Consider the following 13,516-nt stretch of genomic DNA (forward strand, 5'->3'; position numbering starts at 1 on the left):
TTTAAGCCACCCAGTGTCTATGGTATTGTTTTTGGCAACCCAAGCTGACTAATTTACTGAATAACCCCTGATAGGATAGGCAGGTACAGAAGCTGAAGAGTTGCCACATTGGTACATGGGGGAGAATTCTCTGTCACTGGGAGAAAATGAAATGGACATTTATGTCCAATTAATGGAATGAATTTACTCTATTAGAGTTGAAATGAAAAAAAAATTTAATTTGTACAGCCACTAGATTTTTTTAAATATTTAAATTTTTTCCAATTATAATTGACATGTCATATTATTTTGTATTAGTTTCAGGTGTACAGCATAGTGGTTAGATAATCAAGCACTTTACAAAGTGTTCCCCCTGATATTTCCAGTATCCAACAAGCAGTATACATAGTTGTTATAGTATTGTTGACCATATTTCCTAAGTGGCACTTTATATCTCCATGACTATTTTGTAACTATCAATCTGTACTTCTCAATTCCTTCACCTTTTTCACCCAGTCCCCCAACCCTCTTCTCCTCTGGCAACCATCATTCTGTTCTTTGTATCTATGAGTCTTTTCTGTTCTGTTTGTTTGTATTGTTCTTTAGATTTCATTTATAGTGAAATCATATGGTATTTGTCTTTCTCTAACTGAATTATTTCACTTAGAATATTATCTTCTCTAGGTCAATTCATGCTATTGCAAATGGCAAGATTTCATTATTTTTTATAGCTAAGTAATGTTCCATTGCACATATATATATATATATACTACCACTTCTTTATTCAATCATCTAATGATGGGCACTCAGATTGTTTTCATAGCTTGAATAATGTAATTAATGTTGCAATAAACATACAGGTGCATATATTCTTTCAAATTAGTGTTTTGGGTTTCTTTAAATACATACCCAGATGTGGAATCACTGAGTCATAAGGTAATTCCATTTTTAATTTTTTAGAAACCTTCAAACACTTTACCATAGTGGCTGCACTAATCTGCATTCCCACCAACAGTGCATGAGGGTTCCCTTTTCTCCACATCATTGCCAACATTTGTTATTTGATTTGTGGATTTATTGATGATAGCCATTCTGATAAGTGTGAGGTGATCTCTCACTACAGTTTTAATTTCCATTTCTCTAATAATTATTGATGTTGAGCATCTTCTCATATGTCTATTGGCCATCTGTATGTCCTCTTTGGAGGAGTGTCTATTCAGGTCCTTTGCCCATTTTAAAATTTGATTGTTTGGCTTTTTTTGTGTTGAGTTATGACTTCTTTATAAATTTTAGGTATTAATCCTTTATCAGAAGTATCAATGTAAAATATGTTCTCCCATTCTGTGGGTTGACTTTTAATTTTGTTGATGATTTCCTTTGCTGTGCATAAACTTTTTAATTTGATGTAGTTCCACTGGTTTATTTTTTCTGTTGTTTCCCTTGCCTAAGGTGATGTGTTATATCAGCTATGAGAAATGTTTGAGATTTTACTGCCTATGATTTCTTCTCAGAGTTTTCTGATTTTGAGTTTTAAATTTAAATCTTTAATTCATCTTGAGTTTATTCTGTTATATAGTGTAAGAAACTTGTCTAGTTTATTTTTATGTATGTATCTGGGTAATATTTTTGGTGTCTTTTTTTTGCAATTATCCCAACACCATGTATTGAATAGACTATCTGTACCCCATTGTATGTTCTTGCCTTCTTTGTAGAATATTGACCATGTAGATGTGGGTTTATCTCTGGGCTCTCTGACCTGTTCTATATGCTGTCTTTATGCCCTACCACACTATTTGGATTACTATAATCTTGTAGTATATTTTGGTTATCAGGTAGTGTGATTCCTCCAGCTTTATTCTCAAGATTGCTGTGGTTATTCAAGAGTCTTTGGGGTTTCATATAAATTTTTGGATTATTTGTTCTAGTTCTGTGGAATGCATCATTGGTATTTTCATAGTAATTGCATTGAATCTATAGATTTCTTTGGTTAGTAGGTAGATGATAGGTAGGTGGATAGATGGATGGATAGATGATGGATAGATAGATACGGATAGATAGGTAGATAGATAGATAGATAGATAGATAGATAGATAGATAGATAGATAGATGATAGATAGATAATGAAAATATTTTACTATTTTTTTCTTACCTAGGAAAATTCTAGGCTACCAGGAATAGATATGAGCCCTAAAAACAAACTACATTAAAAACAGCATTAAACCACTATTGAATCAGACTTTCTTAAATGTTCTGGTTTTATTATTTTTATGATTTCTTGCCAGTTCAGTCAGGTTTTTAAAGTTATCTTTTAATATGTAACTAGCTTTTTTAGGTGTTCTGCAACCCAGAATTCTTTCTTTACATAGTTATTCACCATATTTTCAGACACACACACACACACACACACACACACACACACACACTGTATTTTTTCAGCTGTAGTTTTCATTCAAAATGAAAACAGTATATTTGAGTTCCATGGGTGAAAATATGTATTCTAACAAATTAAATAACCTTTCTTATTGAACAGAAAAATAAATATGAAACCTGTTACCATTCTTTTAGAAAATAAAATAGCAGAATGTTCATTCATCCAACACTTGGCACTCCTTATGTGCCAAGAAAGAGTCTGTAACTAAAGGGTCTGGTAGCAAAAATAATTAATCAAAACTATTAGAATTCATGGAAATTACATTCTAGCAGGAGGAGGTTGACTAAACCAGAAAAGTGAAATAGGCAATATGTCCCGATGCCTTAAATGTTAGAGACCCAAATAAAGCAGGTGAGGTACATGGGGCTGGGAGGTATGGTTGCTACTGTGACAGATGTCCTCATTGATATGGAGGCATTTGGATAAAGCCTAGAAATAGTGAAGTGATGCCTGTGACAACTCAGGGAAAGAGCTTTCCAGACAAAGAGAACAAGAAGTAAAAAGTTCCTGAATTAGACATATTAGTTTTGAAGTGCTTATTGAAAGTCCGTACAGAAATGCTGATTAAGCAGTTGAATGTGAGCTGAAGTTCAAGAGAATAACCAACTTGGAGATATAAATTTGAAGTCATCAGAATATGAACGGTACTTAAAGCTGTGAATGAATACAATTACCAAGGAAATGAGTATAGCTAGAGAAGAAATTCAAAAATTGATTGCCATGCCTCCTATGAACATTAGGGGCCCCAAGACTCCCAATGAGAGTTGGTTTTTGTTTTTGTTTTTTTAATTATTAGTTTAGAGGTGAACTGGTTGAATGGTGGTGCTCTACAGAGTGGAATTTTAAAAAAATATTTCAAAAATCTCTGGGCCACAACTATCAGAGAATACATATAGTATGGTGGAAGGAAAAGAGATCAGGGAATTGAGAAGCCAATGAGTAAGAGAGCTTATTTATTTGGATATAAAAATCACAAAGTTATTATAAGGCTAGTGCTAGAGAAAGTTGAAAGGATCTGGGGACTAAAATTTTTAATATATAAGAGAACAGATACAAATCAATAGATGACTATAAGAAGGAGAGATAGTGAAGGATATCATTTGATGACACGAGATTCAAAGCCGGGAGTTTTAATGAAGCAAAAGGGAGAATGGTCTGAAAACAGCATGAGGAATAAAGAGGTAACAGCCACCCCCATCTTCAATGCCAGAGCTGTGAGGCATAGAAGAGAGAAGACCATCACGACCCCGAAGAGCAGCAAAGGAAGAAATATCCTCACAGATGGGAACAGAGCCCAGATTTCTGTTAGACCATAAGGATGAATGGAACCCTTAGAAGAGAGTAAGGACTTAGAATTTTTGCTAGTTACTGGTTATGAGTTCAGGGAGAATAGTCCATGGGATTCGGGAATGGGAAGGGTGTGGGATGAGGTCAGGAAAGAAGACATACAGATTTATATAAAGAGTGGGGGTTTGGTGATAAGAGGTGACCTGACATCCCTGGTGTCTAGTGGAGATTGATGTGTGACAGAGTTAAAGGACATCCTTAAAGAGATTCATCCTGAGGGGCTCGAGGCTGTGAACTTGAAAAGTAAGAATAGGTAAAAACTCTTGCCAAGACCAGTGTCTGTGGACCTGTCTTTTTCTCTCCAATCCATAATTATATAAGAGAGGTTTTAATATCTGAGAAGACTCCACAAAATGAAAAAGAAAAATTTTCTAACCTTTACATCCCTTTTGTTGAGGGCAGTTTCATTCTTTTCTTGAGGATTACAGATGCTGAAAGTAAAGTCTAGAAAATTAAAGGGACTTGCACCAGGCCACAAGGAGAGTTCATTCTTATGTAGAGCAATGTGGGCTTCTTTGACACATCTGCCTTCACTCAGAACTTACTTTTGAAAAAGTCTGTTAAAGCATTTATGCCATGCACCTATTCCCTTAGAACAGGAGTGGGGAACCTTTTTTTTCTGCTTTTGGATATTTATAACATCATTAGCAGGCCATACAAAATGATCAACTTAAAAGTTAGCCTGCTATATTTGGACAAACATTTAATTAACTCACCCCTAATGCCTTGGCAGGGCCAGACCAAATGATTTCTTGGGTCTTATATGGCCCATGGGCCAGACATTCCCCACCCCTACCTTAGAACCATAAAGATGGGGAGAAAGTTTCCAAATTACTAGTGAAAGGGGCACTTGAGTAATACAAGTTAAAGAGTGAGCTGCCAAATTTATTGAAATAGGAGGGTAAATAGGCAGATTCAAGGTCTGGAACACAATGCCTACCATAACAATGGCAAAAACAGCTGAATCCTGGGAAAGGCACAGTGATTGTGTTTATACAATAACAATAAACCTCACTTCCTGAGTTTAAGCTGTGATAGTGCAAGTCAGAGTTGTAATCACGTGTGTCTTGTGCTACTGGTAATGTTCCCTTTAAGATAGGGTCAAAACTAGATCACCAACACCAGGTTTTTTAAATTGTTATGTTTTATAGTTTATATCTAGGGAATTATAACTAATAATCATAACTCAGTTTTATTCAATACCAGGATATATGTTATATACTTTATGAGCATTATCTAAAAACTTTGAGGTTGGTATTGTTATTATTCCCTATTGAACTAATAAATCAATGGGTGATTAAATAACTTGTATGAGTTATATGGAAGCTGGCAGAAACTCTAACCTCATTGGAGTAACTAGAAAAATTCCGGTGCCTTCACTCTTAATCACTATGTTATATTGCTTTAAAAGTCAAGACTTCAAGCAGTGCAAGATATATACATTAATATATAATGTATAGATTATATGTAATGATATATAATATGTGTGTGTATATATATACATATATATACATATATATGTGTGTGTGTGTGTGTGTGTATATATATAACTCTAATATGCAAATAGACCGAATGGCAGAACAGCTGAACAACCGAAAAACAAGTCGCTATGACGTGTGCTGACCACCAGGGGATGCACATGGAACAAGGCAGGCATTGGCAGCAGGCAGCAGAGCTCGAAACATGGCAGTCATTGGCCATGGAGGGATGGTGGAGCAGGTGAGTGGGGTCATCAGACCAAGGCAGGGCGCCGGTCACTGTCATTGGGGCATGCCTCTGGTGGTTACTGAAAATTCTTTGCTCCCTCATGCCACAATTCCGCCCGGCACTCACACCTGCTGCCAGTGCCAGCCCCGCTCGCACCCACAGCTGGTGCTGGCCCCAATCACTCCACACTATGAGCGGGTGTGAGAGGGGCTGGTGCCATCAGTGCATGGGAGTGGTGGCGGCAGGAGCGGGGCTGCTGGTAGACAGGGGACTAGGGGCTGTGGCACGAGGGGCTGGGTGGGGGCGCGGAGGATGGGCCAAAACCACCACAGCCTCACAGCCCACAGTTCCTTTCAAGGTGCACCAATTCATGCACTGGGCCCCCTAGTATTATATATATATAACTAGAGGCCGGGTACACAAAATCCATGCACTGGGGGGGAGGGGGGTTCCCTCAGCCTGGCCTGTACCCTCTCACAGTCTGGGAGCGCTTGGGTTATATCTCACTGACAGCTTAGGAACAAGTTCTGCAGGTGGGGAGTAAGCTTAAGCTGGCAGTCAGATATCCTTAGCCCTGCCACAGAGGCAGAAGAGGCTCCCGCCACCGCCTCTGCGCTTGCCAGCTGTGAGCCCAGCTTCTGGCTGAGCAGCGCTCTCCCTGTGGGAGCACACTGACCACTAGGGGGCAGCTCCTGCATTGAGCAGGATTGGGTCGAAACCAGCTCTCCGACATCCTTTGAATAGTCCTAAATTGCAAGAGGGCGCAGGCCAAGCTGTGGGACCCCACCAGTGCATGATCGGGGCCGGGGAGGGATGGAGGAGGTTGGCCAGCCAGGGAGGGACCGCAGTAGGGCTCCAGGACATGTCCAGCCCATCTGACTCAGTCCCGATTGGCTGGACCCCAGCAGCAAGCTAGCCTAGCGATCAGAGCATCTGCCCCCTGGTGGTTAGTCTACATCATAGTGACTGGTCGACCAGTCAACTGTCTGCCCCCTTGTGGTCAGTGCACATGATAGCGAGTGGTTGAGCACCCTTAGCATATCATTAGCATATTACACTTTGATTGGTTGAACAGCTGGCCAGATGACCCACCACTTAACATATTAAGCTTTTATTATATAGGATGACATATAAGTCAAATGGACAGAAATAATGACTTTGCCTTAATTCCTACATTCTAATTTCCTTTCCTTTTTAATTTATTAAGAATTACTTATTCTAAAAAAGAATTGGGCAATTTTTATTTAAGAGCCAGTAAATTACAAGACATCCCAGAAGAAAACACCAGGTCTACATTCCCTCATGATTTCAGCTACATTCTATTATTAAGTAGGCCTCAGTGACTGTCTCAGACATTCCGTGAAGCTGTAACTTACTAAACAGAGTTTCAATAGTGATGTGAAGAAAAAGCCTTGTGCAAATTTCTAGACAATAGCCTTAAAATGAACTAAAAAATTAATAAGCACATAAAAATTATTCCTTATTTTCCACCCAAGACACAAAGCCAGGACCACACCAAGGTTATTCAAAAAGAAAATCCACACATTTCACATTTTACTAATAGCCTACATAAATAAATTGCTGGTCACAAGCCTTCAGATATTTCTGCCCTTATTTTAAAAATATGTTTCAATTATAAAAGAAGTGGTTTCGCTGAAAACAAGACAAAATAAAACAAAAACCTCACATACCACAAAGCAGTGATGAAATTCCCACTCTTACTTGATTAAAAATACATTTCATTTTAAGGGGAAAAAAATAGCTACCCTATAGCATATGGAAATAAAGATTTTTATTGCAATTTTTTACACTTTCAGCATGTTCAACCTTCCAACTCCCCAGGAAGTTATATTAGTACTAAGAGACATATCATAAAACTAATAATCTGCCCAACAATTTGATTTTAAAGCACATAAACTAGGCTGCATAACATTTTTCGTATTTTAATGGTATCTCTGCAGTCTACATAAAAACAGTAAACAAGAACTAAAAGTTAGTGACTGGTCCTATTGTTTTGTATGTTTATATTTATTACTGTTATTATTGTATTTTACTTTCCCCAATTTTTTTCCTTTTAGCAGTTATCATATTTTAGCCTAATATGCAGAAACAGACACACAGATACATAAATATATTCCACTTAAGTGGATTTTCCTTTTAATTTACCTTCAATCATTCATTCAATCATTCATTCATCAACAAATATTTATTAATGCCTAACATGAGCCAGTTACTTATCACTGTGATAAGTAGGAGTCTTCAGTTTACATGAAGTTATGGTTCTATTAGTAAATATTTCGTTATTTCAGCAGAAAATTTTTGCACAGATAGAACTGTTAGAAAATCTCAAAATATATCATGTATGTGACTGTCCATTCTGCCAGCCTTCCACTCACAATTTAACTGGGATTCATTCTCAACATATATTTTAGAAAGGTCCTCTATCTTTTCTTTAGCATTAAGCAAACATGGTCAAGCCCCTGCAGAATAATCTCTGAGTATACGGAAACAGAAGGCTTAAATCAATTTCTACATTCTGACTAAAACCATGAGAATTCCTGAACACCTCAATAAGCTAAGAAGATCCTCCACAAGGAAAAGACACTTGCGATTTATCTGAGATGGACGGTTTTTGAAAACAGAGGCTCCCACCAACCCTTAGGATGATCCTGGATAAATTATAAATGTCACAAAATTAGTAGGGCTTTTACTTATGAGGTAGTTAAGGGCTGTAAACCCCAGCTTTCACGGTTGTCAGATTTCAAGGTTATTACCCATTAAAACAAATTCATCCATTAGACCTATGCTTCATGAGGAATTTTTTACAGCATTTACTTCTTCTCATATGCATTCAATTCTAGACTCAATTGAGACCCATACATTATTCTACTACCTCAGGGCCTCAAATTATCTGATCAAGCCTTAAAAAAATTTAAGCTATGGTGCATATAATATCTATCCTATAAAATAAAAGGATAATATGCAAATTGACCAAACGGCAGAATCACCAGGAAGCAGGCCTAAGCCAGCAGTCAGACATACCCCGAGGGTGCAGGCTGGGCCTCTAGTCTACACTAATAAACAAATAACATGCAAATTGACCGTACCTCCACTATGCCTTAAGCCATGCCCACCAGCCAATCAGAGTGACTATATGCAAATTAACCCAACCAAGATGGCGGCCAGCAGCCATGGAGCTGGAGCGAGCAGGAGGCTTGGTTGCCCCAGTGATGGAGGAAGCCAAGCTTCCTGCCTGCCGCAGCAGGCTCTGAGCTCCACTGAAGGCAACAAAGTTTCAATTATAAAAGATGAAAAAAACCCAGATACCTGCTTTCAGCCGGCCACGGAGATAGAGTGAGCAGAAGGCTTGGGTTGTCCCTCGTAATGGAGGAAGTCAAGCTCCCCACCCCGCCCTGGCTGGCTCTGAGCTCCACTCAAAGCTACAAAGTTTTAATTATAGAAGGTAAATAAATCCCAGAATAAAAAAAAAGAAAAAAAGGAGAGGCTGGGAGCTTCCATTGTCGGGGGTCTTGGCCAGCCTGAAAAAGGCCCTCAGCCCCTCACCCAGACTGGCCAGGCACCCCAGTGGGGACACCCCCACCCTAAAGGGAGTGTGGCCAGCCTGAAAACAGCCATCATCCCCTCACCCAGGCTAGCCAAACCTCCATGGGGTGAGGGTCCCCACTGGAGGGGGGGCTTGACCAGCCTGCAAACAGCCATCAGCCCCTCACCCAGGCTGGTCAAGCACCCCAGTAGGGACCCTCACCCTGAAGGGGGTGTGAACAGCCTGCAAACACCCATCAGCCCCTTACCCAGGCTGGCCAGGCACCCAAGCGGGACCCCCACCCTGATCTAGGACACCCTTCAGGGCAAACCAGCCGGCCCCACCCGTGCACCAGGCCTCTATCCTATATTACAAAAGGGTAATATGCAAATTGACCCTAACAGCAGAATGACTGGGAATGACTGGTCACTATGACACACACTAACCACCAGGGGGCAGATGCTCAATGCAGGAGCTGTCCCCTGGTGGTCAGTGCACTCCCACAGGGGGAGCTCTGCTCAGCCACAAGTCAGGCTGATGGCTGCCAGCACAGCGGTGGCGGCGGGAGCCTCTCCCACCTCCTCAGCAGCACTAAGGATGTCCAACTGCAGCTTAGGTCTGCTCCCTGCTGGTAAGTGGACATCCCCCGAGGGCTTCCAAGCTGCCAGAGGGATGTCTGACTGCCAGCTTGGGCCTGATCCCTCAGGGAGCAGGCCTAAGCCAGCAGGTGGACATCCTCCGAGGGGTCCCAGACTGCAAGAGGGCATAGGCCGGGCTGAGGGACGCCCCCTCCCCCCCCCCCCCCGAGTGCACAAATTTTTGTGCACCGGGCCTCTAGTATATAAATAAAAGCCTAAATGACTGAACGACCAAACAACCGAATGATGAATGACCAGTCGATCAGTTGCTATGATGCGCACTGACCACCAGGGTTAGACACTCAATGCAGGAGCTGCCCCCTGGTTGTCAGTGCACTCCCACAGCCAACCTCCCACGGCTGGCCAACCTCCCATGGTCCCTTCCCCTGGCCGGCTGCCCTTGATGTCCCAGATCAGGGCCGGCCAACCTGCCGTGGCCCCTCTCCCTGGCCAATTTCCCACAACCCTGGCCCAGATCACCAGCCAGGCTGAGGGACACCGCCCATGCACAATTTTGTGCACTGGGCCTCTAGTAAAAAATATTAAACAATCTATTGTATCTGTTGAAAATTCTGATATTATATTCACAAATTTTAATAGATTAGGGGGAAATTGGTTGGATTAATGAAAATGTGTTTCATAAGCCTCCACTTGATTCTGGAATTCCTTCTATAATAATCCAAACAAGGCTGGTAAATTTGTAGTGGAGCAAAAAAATTTTATACAAAAATGACTGGATAACTCAAGGAGGAATTTATTTGGAAACTTTTCAAAAATTTCTCCCAAAATTAATCAAAGTCCCATTCTACATGAAGAGGTTTTTCTTAATGACAGCCTGTAGCTTAAGTGCATGAGTCATAACTTTAAAAGAAGAAAAAGTACAAAGCAGTTTATTTGAACCAATAGCCCCTAGGTCTTCAAGTAGCTCACCACGTTCCAAAGAGTATTCTCAATCACATTTAAGGAATTTTAAAGAATAATCTATATTTTCTTCAAAAGAATTACATAGTTTTAAAAGTAACAATAATTTAAATATTAAGAAACTTTACAATTTATAAAAATGTATCCTTATAATTTCCTAACACTTTCAAAATTCATACACATCAAAAAATCCAATCTCTGAAGTTGGAAAAAGGAGCTAATAAATTATTAGTAGCTATTTATGAAATCTCTTTTTGACATAGTATTTGAAATGAAATATAAATGAAATGACTGTTCACTTTGCATTTTAAATGAATGCAAAATAATGAAAATTACTGCTACCAACACTTATACAATGAGACTCACCACTGTCTTTCAGAAACCCCATGGAAGACTGGACCCTGAATGCTGAGGACAAGCCACGTTTGACGATGGGGAAGATGTGTGAGTCCAACATCCTGTTTTAAAAACATAAAGGTGGAGCTCTGAGTTATTTAATAGTCCCTGTTTAGAAATACAAACGTTCAAGAGGAATATTTAATCTTGGAAAGAAAACTACTTGTCTCCTATTAACACAGACAGCAGCTATTGTACCCTCAGTGCCCTACAGTTCAGGGCACATTGTAAACCATCTCTAAATATTTATTATTGGGTGAATACAAAGTAATACCAAGTTTTGATGGCTCTGAGCAAGAATAACAAATAGCAACATTTACTTCTGAACAAAAATGTTTAATAAAAATAAGAAAAATGAGCATGTATCATATCTATTTCTTCTCTATTTTACAAAAATCTTTCAAGTGATGTGTTTTTCTGTCATGACTTGGAGAGCTTCAATCAAGTCAGAAAAATTAAAAAGCAGATATTATGAAAGAGACAGAAAATGTAAATGAGCAAAAGGAAGAAAATTAAAATTATCCTTAATTTACCACCATAATATCTATAATAATAAAAGCATAATATGCTAACTAGGCCAGACAGCCAAACGACCTTCAGGACATCCTTCCGGACAAAGCCAGGGCTGCGAGGACCAAGGCAAGCCACCTAGGCTGCAAGTGCCGAGCCCCTCCCTAGCACAAACTTCATGCATCGGGCCTCTAGTTTTAGTAATAATTGCAAACCCTTACTGACCAGACACTATACTAAGCCCTTTATGTGTCTTATCATATTTAATCCTCATAAGAAGCCTTTGGGTGTTTAGTATAATTATACCCATTTTAAAAGTGAACAAAATAAGACATTTATGAGCTAAGTGGCATGCAGTTCATATTATCTCAGCTAGAAATGGGTGGAGCCAGTATAGGAATCCAGGTAGTATGTAGGACTTCAAGAACTAAGCTTCTTATCACTACTTTATACGGACAACTATTTGTCATGATTAAAATGTGCAATATATGCCATATCTTTTCTATGTTTATATAACTTTTTAACTGATTTTTACACTTTTTATCATGAGTATCTTTCCCTTTAAATGTGAAAATATGCACATTGTTATTTTGGCCCATTATATAACACTAGAGGCCCAGTGCACAAAAATTTGTGCACTGGGGGGGGAGTTCCTCAGCCCGGCCTGTGCCCTCTCGCAGTCTGTGACCCCTCAGGACATAGTGACCTGCTGGCTTAGGCCTGCTCCTGGGTGGCAGAGGGCAGGCCCAATCCCTAGGTGCAGCCCCTGGTCAGGCTCAGAGCAGGGCTGATTGAGGAGTTCGGGCACCGCCTCCTGTCAGGCACAGAGCAGGGCGGATCAGGAGGTTGTGATGCCACCTCGGTCACGCTCAGGGTGGGGCCAATTGGGGGGGTTGGGGCACCGCCCCCTGTCACACTCAAGGCAGGGTCGATGGGGAGGTTGCGGCGCCACCCCTTGTCACGCACAGAGCAGGGCCGATCAGGGGGTTGAGGAGCTCCCCCCTGTCACTCACAGAGTAGGGCCGATAGGGGAGTTAGGGCACCGCCCCCTGTCACACACAGAGCAGGGCGGATCAGGGGGTTGGGGCGCCGCACCCTGTCACACACAGAGCAGGGCCGATCAGGGGGTTGGGGCGCCTACCCCTGTCAACAACAGAGCAGGGGGGATAGGGAGGTTGTGGCCCCGCCCCCTGTCACACACAGAGCCGCAGGGCGATCAGAGGATTGGGGAGCTCCCCCCATCAGGCACAGAGCAGGGCTGATCAGGGGGTTGGGGCGCCTACCCCTGTCAACAACAGAGCAGGGGGGATAGGGAGGTTGTGGCCCCGCCCCCTGTCACACACAGAGCCGCAGGGTGATCAGGGGGTTTGGGCGCTGCCCCCTGTCATGCTGATCTCGGTGCTGGGAGGCATATTACCCTTTTACTATATAGTATAGAGGCCTGGGGGCCAGCTGGTTTGCCCTGAAGGGTGTCCTGGATCAGGGTGGGGGTCCCCACTGGGGTGCCTGGCCAGCCTGGATGAGGGGATGATGGCTGTTTGCAGCTGGTCACACACCCTTCAGGGTGGGGGTCCCCACTGGGGTGCCTGGCCAGTCTGGGTGAGGGGCTGAGGGCTGCTTTCAGGCTGGCGGTTGTTGAATAAAGCTCCCAACTGCTCCTTTTTTTTTCTCTTTTTTTATTTTATTCTGGGCCAGCTTTAGCTCTGGCTCTAGCTCTGAGGCTTCGTATCTGGTTTGTTTGCTGTTCTATAATCGAAACAATGTATAACTTCAGCTCTGAGATCCCGGCAGGCTGAAAGGTGGTTTCTGGGGTTTTGTTGACCTTCTTATTTGCAACATAGTACATAGTTGCTTAGAGTTGCAACTCAGAATCCGGCAAGTCAGGCGGGGAACGTTGGAGTCTGCAGTCCCTGGAGCAAGCAAGCCTCATGTTCGCTTCCAGCTGCCTGGCTGCTGGCCGCCATCTTGGCTGACAGTTAATTTGCATAAGGATATGCTGATTAGCCAATGGGAAGGGTAGTGGTCATACGCCAATTACCATGT

The 13,516-nt window shown here is 41.6% G+C and overlaps 1 protein-coding gene across 1 annotated transcript in view; it reads right to left on the bottom strand.

The window, feature by feature from the left end:
• The window catches only part of IQCM (IQ motif containing M), a 259,252-nt gene that overhangs the window by 196,437 nt on the left and 49,299 nt on the right, over positions 1-13,516 (bottom strand). The window contains exon 6 of the mRNA XM_070416930.1: positions 10,934-11,025. Coding sequence (XP_070273031.1) covers positions 10,934-11,025 — 92 coding nt within the window. The remainder of the gene's footprint in view (positions 1-10,933; positions 11,026-13,516) is intronic.

Source organism: Myotis yumanensis, unplaced genomic scaffold (assembly GCF_028538775.1).
Source record: "Myotis yumanensis isolate MYYU_CA2020_CCGP unplaced genomic scaffold, mMyoYum1.0.hap1 SCAF_5, whole genome shotgun sequence".
NCBI classification, from domain to species: Eukaryota; Metazoa; Chordata; class Mammalia; order Chiroptera; family Vespertilionidae; genus Myotis; species Myotis yumanensis.